This window comes from Metopolophium dirhodum, chromosome 1 (genome assembly GCF_019925205.1).
Source record: "Metopolophium dirhodum isolate CAU chromosome 1, ASM1992520v1, whole genome shotgun sequence".
Classification (NCBI taxonomy): domain Eukaryota; kingdom Metazoa; phylum Arthropoda; class Insecta; order Hemiptera; family Aphididae; genus Metopolophium; species Metopolophium dirhodum.
The window spans coordinates 130,246,533-130,267,309 of record NC_083560.1 but is presented as its reverse complement, the minus strand read 5'-3'; the positions used below and the strand labels follow the sequence as shown (position 1 = coordinate 130,267,309).

Below are 20,777 nucleotides of genomic sequence, written 5' to 3'. Positions count from 1 at the left end.
ATGCATTATTGAGCATTCACATACATGTCAATATAAAATGATATACACAAAATTACAAATATCATAAAATATCATGTTCGCTCGGTTCTATATATTGTATAGTTTCAAGTTTGTAATTACATTTTACTGTCGACTATAGCTGCTAAGCATATTATTAATATCTTATATTGTAATCGCTATTATATATTATTATTTATTATTATTATAATGAAGATAAAAATAAAATTATGATATACTTTTTAAAGATTATAAATACATATTTTTTTAGGAAATGTATTTCATGTTACATTTTAAGTTGCATTCAATTTGCGATTTGCATTGAAAATAATATATATTTTATTCGATGAATAAAAAATAAAAATAGAATAATAATTATAAATATTGAATAGATTATGAGTATTAACAAAACATAAATATTAATATAGTTAAGTTATTTAATGTTACATTATAAGATACATTTAATTTCCAATTACTATTGGAAATAAAATATATTTTATTCAATGAATAGAAAATATAGATAGAATATTAATAATTATGAGTTTTAAGATTTATTCAATTTTTAATCATCATTTAAAATTAAATATTGTTGAGCCAATATTTATTCATAACTAGAGTCCGGATTTGTATGCACTAAAAAAGGCCAAAATAGTATGCATTTATGCATCAAAAAACTTCAAAATATGCACTTGATATGCTCTTATTTTTTTTTAATAATATGCAAAAATATGCTCTTATACCCAAAATATGCATTTTAATATATTTTTTTTAATTTCTTCCATAAATAATAATTTAACAAAATTATATGAACTTAATTTTTTAATTATAGACATCAACTTTAAAGACTTATTAAAGAACAGTAAATATTTAAAAATATATTCAACAAATAAAACAAATACTTTAATTATTAAGAATAATAAAAATAAAAAATGTATTAAATCCTCTAATACCATATCTTTGGTACATATTTATGAAAAAAATACAATATAAAGACATTTTATAAAAAAAAAACAATTTAAACCAATAAAAACATAATTTTGTTATTAATAAAAAATATTTTGATAAATAGATACAATGTATGATTTTTAATTTTTGTAAAAAGAGTTGACAATAATATATTTTTCCATGTGCTCAGGTGTCATATTTGTTCTTCTATCACTCAATATATGTTTATACAGACTAAACGATCTTTCCACATCTACTGATGTCAGTGGTGCATATTTCATGTTGGCTACGGAGCAAGGGTTGAAGTTTTCTGGAAGTTGTATTTCATTGTTACCTGATATAATTTGTCCAATTCGTTCCATTACTTGAAACCCTTTATTTTTTTGATGCAATTGAGTTATTTTAGTTTTTATAATAGAACCTTTGTCACCCTGTATATTTGATAGTTCTGAAATGATATTTTTCATAATCTCTAATGATTGTACTAAAGTCAATTTAGTATCTTCTAAATTTGTAATTGCCTGAATGAGTCCAGAAAAGTTAATTTTTATAAATGCTAAATCATTTTTTACTGTAGGCAAATTGAACATTTTCTTACAACTCTCTACACTTGCCGAAAAATCATTGTCTAGTTTTTCTACTACAGTTTTAATACCTTCATAGTTATTTGCATTAAATATAACTGCTTCTATCCATGTACCCCATCTTGTAATAACTGGTTCAGGTGGCAATGGCAAACCGGGTAGTATTTCTTTATAAAGTTGAATACGGGAAGGTGACTTTAAAAAACATTTTTTTACATTGTTAATCAATTTGTTTACATTAGGGAACAATTCTCTAACTTTTTCTGCTACTCTGTTTAACATATGTGCTACACATGTTACGTGAACGATATTTGGGTAAAAGACCTTTAATGAATCTCCTGTTTTGACCATATATGGTGCTGCATCTGATAAAAACAACCGTAGGTTTTCATCGTTTCCCCCTGCAGGCCATAATATTTTTAAGTTGTCATTAATGAACCGAGATATTGTAGAATGATTGGTTTTAGGCAGTTCTTTACATGCTAAAAGATAGGGTTGACTTGGTGTATCATGTTTTAAAACGCCAACTATTAAATTTGCTATGTAGCGGCCGTTTGTATCAGTTGTTTCGTCAACAGCAATCCAAATATCTGAGTTGCCAATAACTTCTCTGATTGCAATAATAACATTATCATAACATGGACCAAGATAATTTTTCCTTAATGTACTCTCGTCAGGAATATGCTTACCTGTATACTTCTCCAAAAAATTCTTGAATTCGGGAATTTGAAGTTTATTCCAAGGTATATTAGATACTACCAAAGCTGCACAAAGATCCTCATTAAAAACGTTACCGGATTTCGGTTTTGCATCCAATACAAATAATTGTTTTTTTTTTTTATCTCCTCTACGTTTTAGAGCACTATTATGTAAAGCGGTATCAACGTGTTGTTGTAATTGAAATTTTTTTGAGCACACAATTTTTTTGTCACACAATTGACAAAATACTACAGCGCCATCCGTGGTAAAAATGGTTTCGTCTGTTGTATTATAAAGAGCAATCCATGTTTTTATTAAAGTTGGAACAGTGCTTCGACTTTTCGGCATTTTAAAATGTATAAATTGTTATGAAATAAAAATTTTAATATATAAATTCACGGAACGCGGATCACGAATGATATATGGGCACTAGTGCACAATTGACTGACGAATGACGATTATGCCCGACAACGGCAACGCGACAACACTACGCGGCGTGTTTAAAAAATATAAGTCTAATAATAAAACCAGTCAGCATTGTTGCCGTTGACCATGTTGTGACTTGTGATAAACGAGATATAATTTTAACATAAACTGTCCAAAAATATAACAAACGGAGAATAACATTTATTTCCCGACAATACGTAATGAACTAATAATAATTTCTACGAGGAAATTGAAACAAAATAATTGGCTTAATAAGCTTTTATACAAAATATGCTTGAACATGCAAAAATTTTCAAATATGCAGTCATTTCTAAAATATGCATTTATATGCAAAATAAAATTTTTTCTATGCATTATCTGTTACACAAATCGTCCACATTTCTTACTCCCATCGAAATGCATACACTCATTACAAATATGTAAATGCATACAAATCCGGACTCTATTCATAACTATACAATGTTTTGGTTACAGCGTAAAAAATAAAATATTTTATCAATAATTAATTAACTTTTAAATTTCTTCTTCTTCTTTTGGCTTTACAATTCTTTAAGAATTTTGGCCGCCACCGTCACCGTTCTCCAATAATCACGATCCTGAACTCCATCTTCCCAATTTGTCACTTCCAATGTTTCTAAGTCCTTCCTTATTCCATCCATCCATCGCTTTCTAGGCCTCCCTCTTGGTCTTTTCCCTGTCGGTTGCCACTCCATTACTGCTCTCGTATTAGTGGTTTCTGTTTTCCGCATGGTATGACCAAACCATTTGAGTCTTTGACACTTAATGTGGCTTGTTAATAGTGGAACTTCAGTGATTTCTCTTAGTTCAGTATTTTTTCTTCTACGCCAATTATTTAGCTCGCTATCAAACACTGGACCACAAATCTTCCTCAGTATTTTATTTTCAAATACTTTTAAATTTAAATATCTTAAATCCAATTCAAATTCAATATTTATACAATTGTATTGATTGACAAATGCTGTATGGGAAGTTAGTTTTTTTGAATACCTATATAAGATTTAAAAGGTTAGAATAAGGTTTATAAGTTTATAAGTGTTTTAATCATTTTTAAAATGTTCAAATGGCCAGATTTCCATTCAAAATAAAATGAGAAATCGATATATTAAATATATTAAAAAAATGTTTTTTGAAAATATTTTGAAAATATTATTAAATGATATTTTTAAATATTTTAAAATTATGAAAGAAATATTTTTAAAATATTTTAAAATAGTGAAAAACTATTTTTTTAATATTATTAAATTATTATAAATATAATTAAAATTTTTTTTTTTTTTGTAATACGATTTCAGATGAAAAACATATGTGTGTTTCTATTTTACTATTTAAATAATTAGAAAATAAGTCATAGTATTTAAATAAACTTCGTTCTTTTATTAATTATAATATTAAAATTCCAAAAAAAAATGGTTCCTGTGAATATGTGATATAAAAAAATTTGAAAAATTAAAATTAATTTTGAGGTGATGGTGATCTTTTGTCCATGATGACTCCAGTGTTTTCTGTTTTTTTTTTGTATTTAATACTGCTTCAGTCCTTTAAAAATATATTTTTGTGTATTGGTTACAATATTAATTGGTTTGATATACTTTTTAAAATTATTCAAGTTATAATATTATGTTTGCATTTATTAGGATTTAGAATTAAAACAGAACTTTATTATTCAATGACTACTTTGTATATGTGAAAGTAATATGTTTTTTTAATTAATTAAAACTTAAAAGTATTTTCGGGTTCAGTTATTTACAGACATATTAGAATATTGTTGCATATGGTCCAACCGGTCTAGGACATTTTGGCGCTGGCTCTATTTTGGCGCCACCGTTTGGGCGCTGCTGTTTTGGCGCTGCGGTTTTGTCGCCAACCAATATTAATAATAAGTGATAACTGATAACCAATAAAATTAAATAATGAAAATAAACTCATAATAATAATTGAATAATTTTTATGGTAAATAATTAAAAGGAAATACATAAAAAAGTGTTAGCCTAATGAGACATTGTTTGCAATGCCTCTTAAAAATAATATAATTCTATTTTTATCATAATTTGAAACCAATTTTAGAATTATTTTATCATTATCTATGCATTTCTTTTTTTTTTCGGTGGAATTCCACCAGTTACCAATATAATATAATTATATAATATTCCTATATAATATTCTTCGAACCATTTGAGTAACGGAACAATTTCGTCAGATAATTCATCAGCAAGCAAATCTGTTGCCGCGTCTAGATCTTCAATCGGTACAAATGCTAGTGAAATTATCATTTTTACCATTACAGAAAAATTAGCATTATTGTTATAATTTTATATCATTCCTATGTCCCCCATTTTTTTCCTAAAATTTTTTGTTTAATGATAATAACATCCATGTATATTAACTTGAGGAAACACTTCTTTAATTGCATGAATAGAAGCGATTTCAAAATCAATGAAAATAGAATGTGGTAATAATCCAGGACTTAAATTGATTAACATCGTAAATAATTTGCGATAAGTTTCACCTTTTTTATTTGGTAGTAGTGCGTATATTACTGGATGAATACCACCCACGTCTTCTGCCAAAATAATGTATACTTGCGAAAACAATGAAGGACTAACACTAAATGTACCATCAAAAAACCATGTTTTAGAACGCTCTAAAATATTTAGCCCTGTTTGTCTTCCAAATATTAAGATTCTATTAATTTCTTTACTACTATCAGCTAATAAAAAATTTTCATGAATACCTTCTTCTGGTGAATAAGTTTGATATATTTCTGGTATTTCCAATGAAATAAGATCTAAAGGTGCTGGTGGTGCAAACTGAACTTCTCTCCGTTTTTTTCTGATTTGCTTTTTTAATGCATCATTATTCGGAAGTACACCCTAGTATGAAAAAAAAACTAATTATATATAATATATAAATTAATAATTAATATAATTACATATTAATTATTGATTTTAAAATTGTTTTTATTTTTATATTATGATATATTATATAATCACCTTTGCTGCTTGTGATAGGCCTAACGTGCACTCATTTGCAAATCTGTGTTTCAATTTTGGCAGCATCAGAACCATGTGTATGCTTATTTTTAGATCTTTTTAAAATTGTTTTATTGTCAATACTTGTATGAATTCTTGCTAAACAATCATTCTTTTGACGACATCTCCAAAACTTTTTTTGTTCATCAACACTTAATTTATCAAAAATAAACGTCATCTTCTAGCATTTCTCGATCACGTTTCGTCTCCATGTTCTTCTTATATTCTATTAATTGTATAGTAACACTGTATATACACTTTGTGAGCAGTTCAATGAAGAAAACGTGTTTGTCAACTGAAGACAATCATTACAACGAACCATCAGGTCAACAGAAAGGTATTTTTAAACTGGCTGTAGCCATTTTCCTCCAAAAACGAGATACCGTTTTCCTCCAATGTCCATTTTCCTCAAAAAAAAAAAAAAAAAAAATATGTAGACTATGGCAGTATTTCAGTCTAAAATTTCATCTGTTGTGTATTATGAATCATTTTTTTTTTTGGGCAAAACTTGCAGCAGATTCTTTAAATTTTTTTATAATTTTCGATTTCCATGAAGTAATTTTTTTCTATATTATTGTATGTAATGTTTGTAAAATGTTTTTCTAGAAGGCTATTGATAAATTCTTTTATAAATATGAATTTTCTTTGGAATCTGTTGAATACATTTATTTTATTGATATTGGTTTGATTGTTTTTATTTTTTTTTTTGGATTCATAGTAGTTTGTAGCTGAAACAAATACACAAAGAAGAAGATAATTTGAAGTTGTGAATTATTGCCGGTATAAGAATAAAAGAAATAAAGTTACATTGTAAAATACGGCCGTTATAAAATATGTATCGCGGCTGATAGTCAAAATTTTATCGATATATAAAATTGAATTCCTCTTTGTATTAAATTGATTTATAATATTTTCCATACTGAGAGTATATATGGTGTATTTATGATAAACTTTAATCATTAAATATTTATTGATTACCAATTCTTGTAGTTCTTTTTTTAATGATTTTTTATCAATAAAATTATATTTGAGTACACACATTACAATCCTAATGTGATCAAAAATATTTGATAACTGTAAAAAAAAATTAAATGCCATTAATAAATTTTAAATAATTATGTGTAATGAATTTTAAACATTTTTTTTAGGGCATACTGTGCGTTCTTTTTCCATTGTTAGTAGGCAGGACAAAATCAACACATCATTGCAGCTGTTGGCCGGGATGGATATTTCTACTACCGATTCATTATCAATTAAAATATTATGGGTATTTGTGGATGAATGGATTCTATTTATTTTTAAATTCATATTTTACATTATTTATTTTAATTAAATAAAGTAGGTGATGTTGGAATAGTCAATAAATATTTACCCTGTAGGTTGATATGACATATCAATCACATTTTTCAGCCACCAGGAATCCAAATCTTCCAAAAATTGATCAAAATATTTGTCCAATGACAATATATTATTCATACAAATAAATGGTAAAAAATTAATTATTTTTTTATTATTATTGTCGATAATGCCATATGTTAGATTTTTAAGTGTATTTGTATATTTTAGTACCATATATAATTTGATTAAATATTTTTTTTGTTTGTATTAAGTTGTAATTAAATGTTTTTCACATATTTGGACACTGTAAATTGAAATATTAAGATTAGTTATTAGTTATTAGTTATTATTAGTTATTATTTGTTATTATAAGTTATGTTCACTACTTACTCATCAACAATTTTCTGTATGTTATTATACATCATTGTACTGGAAATTAAATGATCTAAAGATCGAATATCAGTGTTAAATAAATAGGTGTTCATATTGAATTCTGAAGGGGCCGGGATCTTAGGAATTTTGTTGTTAAAATATTCTTGAGGCATTGTATATATTTTATAATTATCATGTATTTGTATATCATTTATTTGTTTTGTTATTATTAAGAATTCGCAATAATGTTTAACAGATTTACTTTTCAGTATTTCTAATGGTTTTTTTTTATGGTCCCTAATTTTTTTTTCCCTAACTTTTTGCTGAAATTTTGTGATATAATATTTGTGGCTATTTCATTTATATTTGCGCCATTTGCCTCTATTATGTTTTCTTCTATGTTTTTGATTTCTGTGTATTCTATTATTTTGTTTATGTCTCTATATATTGATAGCACCTGTGTATAGTTATTGTATTAGTTTTAAGTGTCTATAGGGAATTGTAAAAATTGTAACTTACATTAGTTTGAGCATTCACCATGAATTGAATTCCCCCCAAATTGTCAATAATAAAATCATTTAAAACATTTACTAGTCACAGCGTCATTACTGAGTATATTAATTGATGATATTATTGTGGATAAAGTACCTAATTTATATATAACCTATTTACGTGGAACCTTGTTTTTAATTTTCAATTCCTAGCTATAAAAGTTGAACATTTTATACATTTTTAACTACAAAATAATTATTAAATTTGATAAATTTTGTCAAAAATCGAACTTTAAATCCTCATTGTGCCTATGTATTTTTAATATTTTTCAACTGCTATTGTAAAAATATATGAGGAGCCTTGTATTTTCACGCATTTTTACCATACAACAATTAAAATACATTGACAATTAAAAAAATAAAACAATACTAATTTTAATTTTAAATTGTCCGTAAACAGCTCAAAACAAGTAAAAAAATTTTGAAAATGTCGAAAAAATGTCGCGCGATCACGTGGTCTGTGGTAGCCGTGAGACCGGAGCGATTTTTACAAATTTGCTATCAAGAAAAGGCACGTCCGACGTGTTGGCCGTTGGAAAAAGTATTAAATGGTATTGGTCGGTGGCCAAGCAGTCAGGCCGTTGCTGAACTTGGTGTTGGGTCTTGATGGAGTGGGGCAGGTCAGTGTCGTAAGTTTGCGGGAATTCATACAGTAATTATTGGGATATAGAGACAGTATTGCCTGCGGGCCGTGCCGGCGGACGCGACGAAAGCGCCGGCGGCAACGGGCGGCGGGCAACCGTGACACTTTGACGACGGACACTGCATGGTAAAGGGGGGATCGGGGAACAACTATTACATAACACTGCGGTCATTAGTGCACTAGCGCGCGATATCTAGTTTTATTACCCGTGGTGGGAAGAATAAAGGTGCGTTGACTTGTCAACAACGTTAGAATAGGTATGCTCGGGGATATTATAATTTATTAAGGAGGCTAAAAATTCCGTGACGTTACACGTTTCAGTCGAGCTTTTTCTGCGCCCCCTTTGACTCGACGATTCGGTTTAGCACTCATTTTTAAAAATTATTCACCATTGACCAGTTTAAAAGTTGAAAGTTAACATTTGCGTTATGAATTATGATTATGAACAATATGATATGAATTTATGTGAACTTTTAAGTATTTAACTACTAAAGTTTAAACAAAAACACAAGGAAATCTATTCACATTATCATATTTTGATAACGATATTGGCTGGCAATAAATAATAGTACCCACGATTATAAAGAATCTTTAAATTAATTTAAAAATAACGTTATTTACTTCTTCATAATCGTACTGTTACCGTACTAAATGTGTAGTAAATAGTAATGTACTATCGTAGGATTTTCATATCAGATAATAATATGAACGTATAAAAACACAATGTTAATCTATTTTTAGCAAACCTATATGTTTATTTTCCCAGTAAATGGGTTATCACTTATCAATTATCATTAACGACGATTAAGACGATATCGATTTATTATAACTAATAAGTAATAACTACACGTCTACACTCATTATATGCTAATAGTTGCTACGTCCCTACGTCTCATATTAATATATTATAATCCCATTATGTCACATTACTATATTTTCATATTTACTTATGTACCTACCGATATAATTGTATATACTACTTACTTGCGTCCCAAAAAAAAAAATATTTTTCATGTAGTAAATTTGACCGGTAAGTTGCGTCCCGTTTTGGGGGACGCAAGTCAGCCATATTATTATCATCGATATTATCTTCAAAAATCATTAGAATCGATAGTATCGTGTCACTAAAATCGATAGTTCATAAATTGTACTGTATACATGTACTGTATACATGTATACGATGTATACATGTGTGTGAGTGCGTGCGTTACTTACTTACAATATAGATACAATTTATCTATGATAGGTACTTTATGATAGTATATTATATTAATAACTTATGTGGGTATTATTTTATGTGAAGAAGGAATGGGAACATGTATACATAATACATCTTGTTGGTTGTTAGATTCGATAAGATATAGCAATTACGTCGATAATGTTTTGTATTTTACTCGCATTATATTTTCACATTTTACTTTTATTCAGTATGATTCGGTCGATTCGTCTTATTAGACCAATAGTTGTGCAATTACCACTCATCAAATTAAAAAAAAAAAAAATAATAAGTTAATTTAATAAAATACGAATTTTTAAGCTATGGAAGAAATGTGTAGTTCTAAATTGGTCACGAATAATGGTTTTAAAATAATTGATGGTTACAAGTTCGGGTATCATAAAATGTTAAGCAATAACAATTTTCGATGGAAGTGTACGAATAAAAAATGCAAAAGCTATATGAAAGTAGACGTTCATCAAAATGTAATAAGTAATCCTACCTCACATACGCCTTATGACGACATCACTCACCTCAATTGACAAAAATTAAGTAATTCTGCAAAACGAAAAAGCCTATCGGATCTTAGCACAAGACCATCGAAAGTTATTTGTGCAGAACTTAGTGCTGGTGAATGGTGATTCTATTCAATGTACAGTTAATGATATAAATTTAGTTCGGAAAAACATTTATAACGCTCGTAGATCAATCCTACCAAAAATTCCAATGAATATAGAAGATGTACACAACGTATTACAACATTTACAGACTATATATTAGATAACTATATTTCTGAAAATTCTAAATTCCCTCCTCATGTTTGGTCTGAATGTTCAAATAGTATAAAAAGAACAACAAATGCATGTGAATCTTTTCACTCGAAATTGAATTCATATTTTTACTCTAGTCATCCACATATTTTTCAATTCATTGAAGTCTTAAAATCATTCCAGATTAATACATATGTCTTAATTAATAGCGTTAATACTAAAAAGAAAGATTATAGAAAAAAAAAAAACATTTAAAATTAGATTACTTAAATAAACAAATTGAAACCATTAAATTTTATAATTAACGTTTCATTTAAATTTCAACCAATATAATAATTCATAACATATGATTTTTTTATTATTTTTTATTATATAATACTATATTTATTATGACAAAATGTATAACATGAATTTTTATTTTATTATTATTGCAATTGAATTGAACTGATAATTTATTATAACCATTTTTATTTGTATTAAATTGGTATCATCAATGGACATTTTTATATCGATTATATTATATCGGTCATAGAAAAAGGTATACCGCCGCAGGGACTAAAATTGTGTGTAGTACGACACACTTTGTGTAGTACGAAATGCCAAGTGTGTAATACGAAATTAAAAAGTGTGTAATGCTTTTTTTTACAGTTTTCTTCATTAATTGAAAAATTATTGTTGGGAAATTGATAGATAAGAATTTAATGTATACCATCTATGTTATCAATATTTTGATTATATGTTTATTTCCTCATATTATCAGCTATGGCTATTGCTATATTTAGAATTATTATTATATTATAAAACCATTGATTAAGACATATTATACAGTACCTACAGTTTTATGTATAGTGTAATATACTTCTAATCTATGATAAGATTAAATATTAATATCAATCAATCAACTACGATCTATGATTCCAGGTTTTATTATAGTTATTATTTAATCTACTTTATTCAATGTTGGTTTGAAAATTTAACTATTTAAGTATTAAATTTTTTAATATTAATAATGCATATTAAGTGGCTGATAAAAAAAGAGAAAACAATCGACCCTGCTATATCTACCGTTACAGCTCAAAATGAGCATACTAATAATGATATGCCTGAAGAGCCTGGTGTTAATGTTTGTTTTGAAAAAGTTACTCAGACTAAAGGTAAGAAATTAATATACTATGAAAGTCATTTATTGCAAATTGTATTTAAGGATTATAATAATAATAATATCAATTTAAATAGTTGATATTTTCATTACTTAATTTTTTAAAATAATTTATTATTAATTCAGTATTAGTAGGTAATGTATCTTGAATTTGATTAGATGCGTTATATTGTTTAGATGATGTTAATTTAAAAATTGTAAGTAATAATAATGAAAACAATGGTGATGAAAATGGAGCTTCTTATGTGGCAAATAAATTTAATTCTGTAAACGACACTAATGATGATATGCCTGAAGAGCCTGATGTTGAGAGTAATATGATAAATAATGCTTGTTTTGAAAAAGTTCCTCTGACCAAAGGTAGGAAGTTAATGAGATGTTCTATTTGTGTTCAGTATCCATGTACGGTATTGATACACACAAAGCAAAAAAATCATGTACCAGCTATTTGTTCATCTGGTGGTACTGTACTGAGAAAAAATATATATTCTAACCATTTATTATCAAAAGAACACTTTGAATGTTTAAAAGTGCATCGTTTGTCTACTTTACCTAAAGAAGATAAAACCAAAGAAGCTCCTTTAGATAAACTAATCTCTGCACAAAACCTAAAGGTATCTCAAAAAATCAGTGAGTTGGTGTGCACGGTTTTTAATGATGCCAAACGAGGAACTATCAGTGCCTGGTCATAGCCTTCTAGTGAAGTTGCTTATTTAAAACGACAAAAACTAGATATTCAACAAAAATTTAGCCCATTAAAACCTTTGGAAGGAGAACTTCAATATATTAATCCACCTGGACATAGAGAAATGCTTCGGCATATAGTGCTTGCTGATATTCCTGAGCTGAAAAAAAAACTGTTGATCGCTTTCAAATAGATAATATCCATGTGTTGTTGAAAATAATTACTAAAGAAGGAAATACTGATTTACTTTTTTTGGGATTTGAAGAACCAGAAACCAGAGGTGCTTTAAGTTACTATAATGCAATAAAAAAGTCGATTAAACATTATTTACCTTGAGATCAAATACTCCCACTTATATCTTCTGTTGTCACAGATGGTGCTTCAATTAATGTAGGAGAAAAAAATGGTTTATGGGCATTATTAACTAATGATAGGCTTCTCAATAATATGCCTTTAATGAAAGTTTGGTGCGCAGTACACCGCAGTGCGTTAGCTTGGGAAGAACTTACAGCAAATGTTGTGGAAGTAAAACAAATTATTGAATCATGTGCATCAATAGCAACATACTTCCATACTAAAGAATTAAAAAAAATTGCAGATGAGAACGAAATGTCTTTGTTACATTTACCCAAATATTTTGAAGTGCGTTGGACCGAATTTACCTATAAATTATTTTATGGAATTATATGTGGAAGAAAAAAGAGACAGTGTTATACATATTATTAGTAAAATGAAAGAATCACCACTTGTTGGAGGTTGGGAAGATACTATAATTAACACTACAGATGTGTCATATACTTCCAACGATGGTAAAGATACAACAACATATATGCTTAAAGGGTTCCAGCTCTTTGACCATGTTTCAAATTCTAGAAGAAAAATTAGCCATCAATTTGTAACAGATAATAGGTGTTTTTCTGCTATTCGTAATGATATTATTGAACATATTACAAATTATATGCTCAGAAGATTAGACACAAGCAACTGCTATAAATTAAAACCATTGCAGTTTATAAAGATGTCAGTATCAGATGTGGAACTAAAAGAATGTCATTCATTAATATGTCCAGATTTTACTTTAGTTGATTTTGTGACTTCATATAAAGAAGCTTCTGGACATTCTCAGATTAAAGATAAGCTCATTTCAACTAGCCTTCTCAAGATATTGATAAATTGTGCTAGTTGGGAATCATTAACTGTTTCAATAGTATGTACCATAAGAAAATTACAAAATAATATATAAGATTAGTCAATATAAGACTGTATATTAAGATTAATATATTGTAGTAAGAATTTACTTAATTTTTATTTTTAGTTTAATAATTTGGGTTATTGTAATTTTTAGGCCCGTGTTCTTTCAATGAAACCTCACAGTGCAGATGTTGAGCGCTCAATCAGTTATTATAATATTATTAAAACTGCAGACCGGTCACAATTATCTCCAGACACAATAAAAGATAGTCTCTACATTAAATTAAATATGCCAACATTGAGTGAATTCAACCCTCATAATGCAGTACTAGAATGGCTAAAGGCAAAAAAAGGCATAATAAGGTACCTATATAATAATATCACTGATGAAATAAAATATAAGTAAAAAAATCAAAAAATATCAATTTTATTTATTACAATTTTCAGGTTCATACTTATGCAACCAAACAAAAATGGTTTTGGGGAGTTTTTCCAGAGGCATCAGGAAAATCTACTATTTCAACGGTTGATGAAACTATAATCAACTCAAAACTCATACACTTTTAAATTTATAAATGATGTGATGTAATCTGTATTTTGTATTTCTGTACATAAATAAAAATAGAATTGACTACCCTATGTTGGATTTATCATCTATGTGTATGGATTAGATACACTTTTGGGGGGTGTGGGGGGCGGAGCCCCCCACGGTAGCTTGAAGTTTAATATAAAGTGTGTAGTACGAAAAAATATATATTTTAGCCTCTGTAATACCGGGACGCAAATACGCTATGACCTTTTTGAATCTTTTTTTTGCGGGACGCAACTCACCTACTGATAATAATTTCGGACGCAAGTAGTATGCTCCCAAAAAACTACCTGTGTACGTATCATCTTATTGAAGAAAGCGTTTGTTATGTAGATACATTTTTACGAGTACAATTTTTTGCTTATTTATCAATTTTATTTCCAATAATATTTCAGTAGCAAGATTTTAAAAGTCATGTTTATTGCTTAATGCTTAATTATACATAGGTAAGTAAGTAATCATGTTTATTTAAACAAACATTTTTATAGTGAAATATACTTATATCTATTATAGGTATTTAATATAATATTCAAACGAAGTATTGTACATTTGTATACTTATGTATTATTTTTTAAATTTAATAAAACGTAAGGATGAACAATGAACATTTTTGTAAGAAAAAAAAATCATTTCTATTTATTTTAGTTACAATAAATAATTTATTCATCATCATAACGTACATTTCTACATTTCCATAATTGCCATAACCATAATTTAAAATGGAACTGTGTACAACCTTAAAAACATTTTACATTGCTAAAGTTTTAGAAATTTGGACATTTTAAGTTTTTAATAGAACATTCGAATAAAGTACCTTCAATTATAACTATTATCATTAAATGAAATGTATACATTTTTAATTTCTTGTGTTCCAATTTTCAATAATATTATCATCTATTCCTAGTGTATATATTATTATATAATATAATCTAAGTACTACAATAATATAATAACATTATGTCTCTATAAATATTATATCGTCAAAAAATGTGTTCTGTTTGATCAACATATTATCATATTCATGTATATTATTATACAAGTCATGTATCATGTACCTACTGCAGATGTTAGATGTTATTAATTTGTGAATTTTGGGCATTTGTGGCTTACCAGTTACCACCATACCTACTAGATACTGTACACGGACCATAGATACATACATACATTATTATACTTACTGCAATAGATTGCGCGCAAAATAAATATTAGTAGGATCATGGAATTTATTGCACGGTTGGATTTAGGAGAACAATCCAATAATGGATTGAATCCATAGAAAATTAATTTTGTACCAAACAAAATTGACGGTGGATATGTCTAAATAGGAAACAGTATTTTAAAAATTCCAATGTACTGGAATTGAATATACGGATTAATGCTAAAGGTACAATGGTAATCATTATTATTGTTTTTAGGCTAGGTATAAAGCTATTATATAGCAGCAAAATTTGATGGACAATTTTAGGGTGTTAGACTTATTACTTCCAAACGATTTCTGCATAAGATTTCTGGAAATAATTTAATAATTTAAGATATCTACAGCTTGGAATTTGAGACCAAAAGTTTTTGTAAGTCCACAACTATTTCCGTCGGTTGACGATTGACGATTAGGTATACGTAATCTAGTATCTGTCAAAACATCGTAGTCATATCGTCGATTTGAATGATGCCCCCAACTTCTCAGTATACCTATACAGTACCTACATACTGTAGTCACGATAAATATAACTCTGAAGATATTGGATTGGATTTCTTGAGTGCGCAAACTTTTATAAAATATATAAGAAAGTGGTGTGAATGTGTGATATACTTATAATGGACACCGTGTAATAGTAAACAATCTACAAGTGTTAAGCATGCTTATAAAAGGCCTTAAGCGTGCTGAGCAACACATAGCGGTAGGGTACAAGCTCATTTACCTACACTTTAAATTCTCAATTGGAAGCCACACGCACATAAATTGTTTGTTGAAAACCATTTCACGCTGGTAAGAACCACCCTTGGGTTATTGGTAGCCGTGGTGAAAAAACAAAATTTTCATCATAAAAAGAGAAGAACTTTGATCGTGCAATACCGTTTTACTTATCCATAAATATATAAGATCATATTAATTCAAAAAGTAAAATATTTTGTTATAAAATCCATTATTTTTATGTTTATCAAACATTGATAACTTTTTTCACAAACTTGATATCGAAAAATAACAGTCATATTATTCTGAAAAGTTTTTTTTCTTTTTATTATGAGACTTTGATTTTGTCTATAACTATAGTCTACTTCTGCAGACTTATCGGTTATTACCCGCGTGACACAGCATGGTGCAGACGCAGTACTAGGTCTGGTAGGAGTATAGGACCACTTATAAATTACCTACAAACTTCGAATTACTACTTAAATATATTTAAAATTGCCTATATCTAACCTCTTAAAAACTGAATATTGCATGGCAATATGGCATCCTCTTAAGAACATTGGTACTTAATAAATATATTAGTTTAATAGGTATTCATAATAATATTATTATTTGGAATATTATTTAATATTTTGTACATGAATATTTCTAATAAAAAATTATTCCCTGTCTGACTATGACATTTAAAATATTAAAATATATTATATACTGTGGTTTAATAATCAAGAATCATTATAATAATATGATGACGAAAAATAAATTAGGGAAATATAACATTTTAAAATTACACGTAACTTACATTTTTCAATATGGTGAGTAAATACTGTTAAAAGAATCGCCCCATACACATATTTTTTCTGACGTAAACTGAAGTAGGCATACATAAAAATACATTTTATAGGACAATATTGTATATTTAATATAATATTATATGATGAAGAGTGGGTAACTATTCCTCAATGCTATTATACATTCTATTACATCTATGCTATTATGTAGAATTTGTAAGCACCCTTAAGCACTCCAGTTATTTGTGACTTAATATGCACCTACATATATATATATATATATATATATTAATGCGTAATATGTAATACTATATACAACTGCGGTTGGTATAAGCCACGGGATCGTGGATAGGTATATAACAGGGATGACAAATCCGTAACACACATATATGGCACGCGAAAAAATGTTGAGGACACGTTGATAGTTAATTATTTGTATTATTAAATCTTTAATAGTCAATACGTTTAAATTTAAATGTTTTTCTTATTATTATAAGATAATATTAATATATTTATTATTATTTTTTTAATTATTATATATAATATTTAGGTATTTTTTTTTCAAAATTGAATTGCGCTCAAAAAAAAAAAATCAAATAATTGTTGGCACGTGACGTTAGAAAGTTTTTAAATCCCTGGTATATAGGTAAGCCGCTGTAGTGGTGAGTAGGTAATATTTGGTGAGTAGCAGCTAATATTCACTGGTAATATTATTTGTTCTTATAATATTAGAGCGCGTCAAAACTATACATTTTTTAGTACGTCGTATCGCGCGCATAAACGAACATACATCTTATCTACCTATTGATGGTTTATAAAAATGCGATTGATCAATTATTATTGCCGATCAGGTTAAAAAAATTATTGAAAACTTTTCGTTTTAGTTATATGCTTATATTATACGTAGGTATATACCACTATACCTACCTACTATAGCGGTTCTCAAAACTGTTATGATCCCGTTTGATTAGTTTCTACGAAAACATAATATCACCTCGGTGCTATATAAACCAACAGTTTTGAAACTATGTATTACTGTATTTTATTTTGAATATTTACGATATTTTTGACATCAGCCTATCATCAAAATATATACCTACATAGAATTGTGTATTCATTTATGTTGGCAGTTTGAGATACCTTATAGTATACACGTTGTAGGATACGGTATTACAGTGTATTACATTTCGATGTACGCGTGATTTTATTTGATGGTTTCAGATCGACTGAACAGAATTTCAAAAAATTAAATCTTTATTTTTTAAAGTATTGATTTTATTATTGGCACAAATGCGTGTTGAAATTGTTTTTAATCAGCTGTTAAAAATAAAGAAACGTTTACTTTACTATTAAATTTAAAAAATAGGTATTGATCCGTTTAATTATCTGCCATCAAGATATTCAGTTCAATAAGATTACATGGTTGACGCCTATGGGAAATTAACGGAGAACTGAATAACTGACAGATAAAAATTATTTCTATTTTCGAACATTATCGTTTCAATTTTAAACACAGCGACGACCAATAACTTTTAAACGATTGATTTGCCTACAGGTATTTTAGGTGTTACAGCCGTTATAGGTAAAATACATTATAATACGGTAGTACCTATGTAGTTTACACGAAAATCTGATTTGCACCACATCTAAAAAATTAACTTTGTTAATTTGTGCCTCATAGGATCTGATATAAAAGGGCATTATGTAATCTGCCCAATTTTGTATCTATACAAATTGTAATCTGAGCCATTTTACACCTCATCAAAATTGTAATTTCCTTATTTGCGTCACATTAAAATAATGAATAATATTTTTTTTTTACTTATTAATATTTATTTTAAATCATTCATCAATTATGTTCATTTCTAGAAAGTTATTTAAATGTTCATAATTATGTAAATAAAATAATTTAAGCTATTTATTTATAATTGGAGGTACACATACGTATTTTGTGTATAAATTAATATTATTTGAGTGAAGGATAAAATATGTAAAAAATCAGGATTATTATAATTAATTGTCTAATTGCTCATGTTTTTAATATTCCATGTTATATTTATTTACATTTTATGTTCTATAACTGATGTGAGCTCGATAAATGTATATCAGGTATATTCCAACAATTTAAAGTGTGGCGTAGATTACATAATGTCATAATATGCCATTTCGTATTCCGTCGTGGCGCAGATTACCAAAATTATTAATATTTAGATGTACTGGCGCCACAAGTTGTTATTTTATATTTTGGCGCAGATTTTACATAGGTACTTGAATGTACCTAACCTATTGGTGGCGCATATTACAAGTAAGCTAAAAATGGCACAAAATACAATCGCATCCATTATTAATTATTATTATTAAGATTTATCTGTTACGGTCACAAGGTGTACTATTATAGGTATTTTATCTGTATTTATGTGTCTATATACGTATCAATAGAGAGCCTAGATAATAAAGGCTTGTATATAAAGGCTCTCTATACGTAACTATATGTCTCTAATAGTTTCGTATATGATACATAAACACCGCTGTAGCGATAGTAAACGAAAGTAGGTGTAAGTTGTATTGTAAATTTGACGATGGATATTGTTAGCGGGTGTGTGGGGTGACAATGGGGTGACATGCCGCGCGATGGAATTATATAAACCGAGCGAATATGATCCAGTACGTCATGTTGAGCACCGCGAACAGCAACGGAAAGAACACTCTAGAGAACCGATCGATGTTTATGGCCCGGGTGCGGTTTCTCTGTGCGAGGGCCGTCGTGGCAGCCAATGCGGCCGCGGTCGCTGCTGGTGGTGGACGCGGGGGAGGCGGGATCGAGTGGCCGTCGTTTAACTTCAAGTTGCTCTGCAAACCAAAATACATAACATTATAACAATATGCAATTATTTTAATTTGATTTTAAAAAAAAACTATCGATATTTTTGTTATCTTTTTACAACTATGTATAAAAATACGTAATTAAAACTTAAAATATAACCATAGGTAGGCACTACACTTAAAGCATTTTAACCGCGGTAACCCCGACACCTAGTACCGTGTTATTGCGACATTTCCGTTGTGGCGTTGTGGTTGTTGCATAATATTACGACTTATAGATAGATATATAGGTACATTAAATTGACTAACGTCGTGTTGACACTTGTTATAAAATCACAAAGCAATAATGCAATAATACCTACCAACTACCAAGACGTGTCTAAGTAGTAAGTATTTATTTTACAATTTAAACTTCAAATAACCATTTTTATACTTTTTTTGAACAGCTCGTTTTCTTCAAGTATTTTTTTCTTTGAATTTTGCATATTGTGTTTTTTCTCTAACCCCTAACCACCGCTCTAAAACCACTTAATTCTAGTTACTAGTATGTACTAAGTACCTACTCACAGAACGAGGTATCACTGTTTTCTTTTACACTAAAAATTTGAGAACTAAATGTCCTTTTAAGGCAATTAATCAATATCAATGGTTTAGTTAGTTAATTAATATGACTTTTAAAAAAGTTATATCGTATATTTATATAAATATAATATATACCGTGCATGAATGATGTAAGTGAAAACAAAACCTTTCGGTGATGGTGGGGAGAGGGGGCAAATGCCCATATTTCCCCCATTCAAATACACCACTGACCTAATGGATAAATAAATAAATAAGTAGGTACACTAAATATTATTACCTTTATTATATAAGTTTCTAGTTTATAACCACTTAACCCCATAAGACATAAGTGCGCATCCGTTCAAAATGTTCTGCAAATACATTTTATTTTATAATTTAATTACATTTGAATTTACATTTCTTTTTATCAATATAGTGGACGTAATTATAAAAGGAA

General features: G+C 28.2%; 1 protein-coding gene and 2 pseudogenes across 2 annotated transcripts in view; all 3 read right to left on the bottom strand.

Annotated features, from left to right (window-relative positions):
• Positions 1–4,676: 4,676 nt before the first annotated feature.
• On the bottom strand, positions 4,677–5,758 carry LOC132953726 (uncharacterized; annotated as a pseudogene).
• A 415-nt stretch (positions 5,759–6,173) lies between these two features.
• On the bottom strand, positions 6,174–7,216 carry LOC132934345 (uncharacterized; annotated as a pseudogene).
• A 7,419-nt stretch (positions 7,217–14,635) lies between these two features.
• LOC132936181 (glycine receptor subunit alpha-2-like) overlaps positions 14,636–20,777 on the bottom strand; it is a 51,548-nt gene continuing 45,406 nt past the window's right edge. For both annotated transcript variants that reach the window (XM_061002872.1, XM_061002873.1), the window contains one exon: positions 14,636–19,786. In XM_061002872.1, coding sequence (XP_060858855.1) covers positions 19,574–19,786 — 213 coding nt within the window. In that variant the 3' untranslated portion in view covers positions 14,636–19,573. The remainder of the gene's footprint in view (positions 19,787–20,777) is intronic.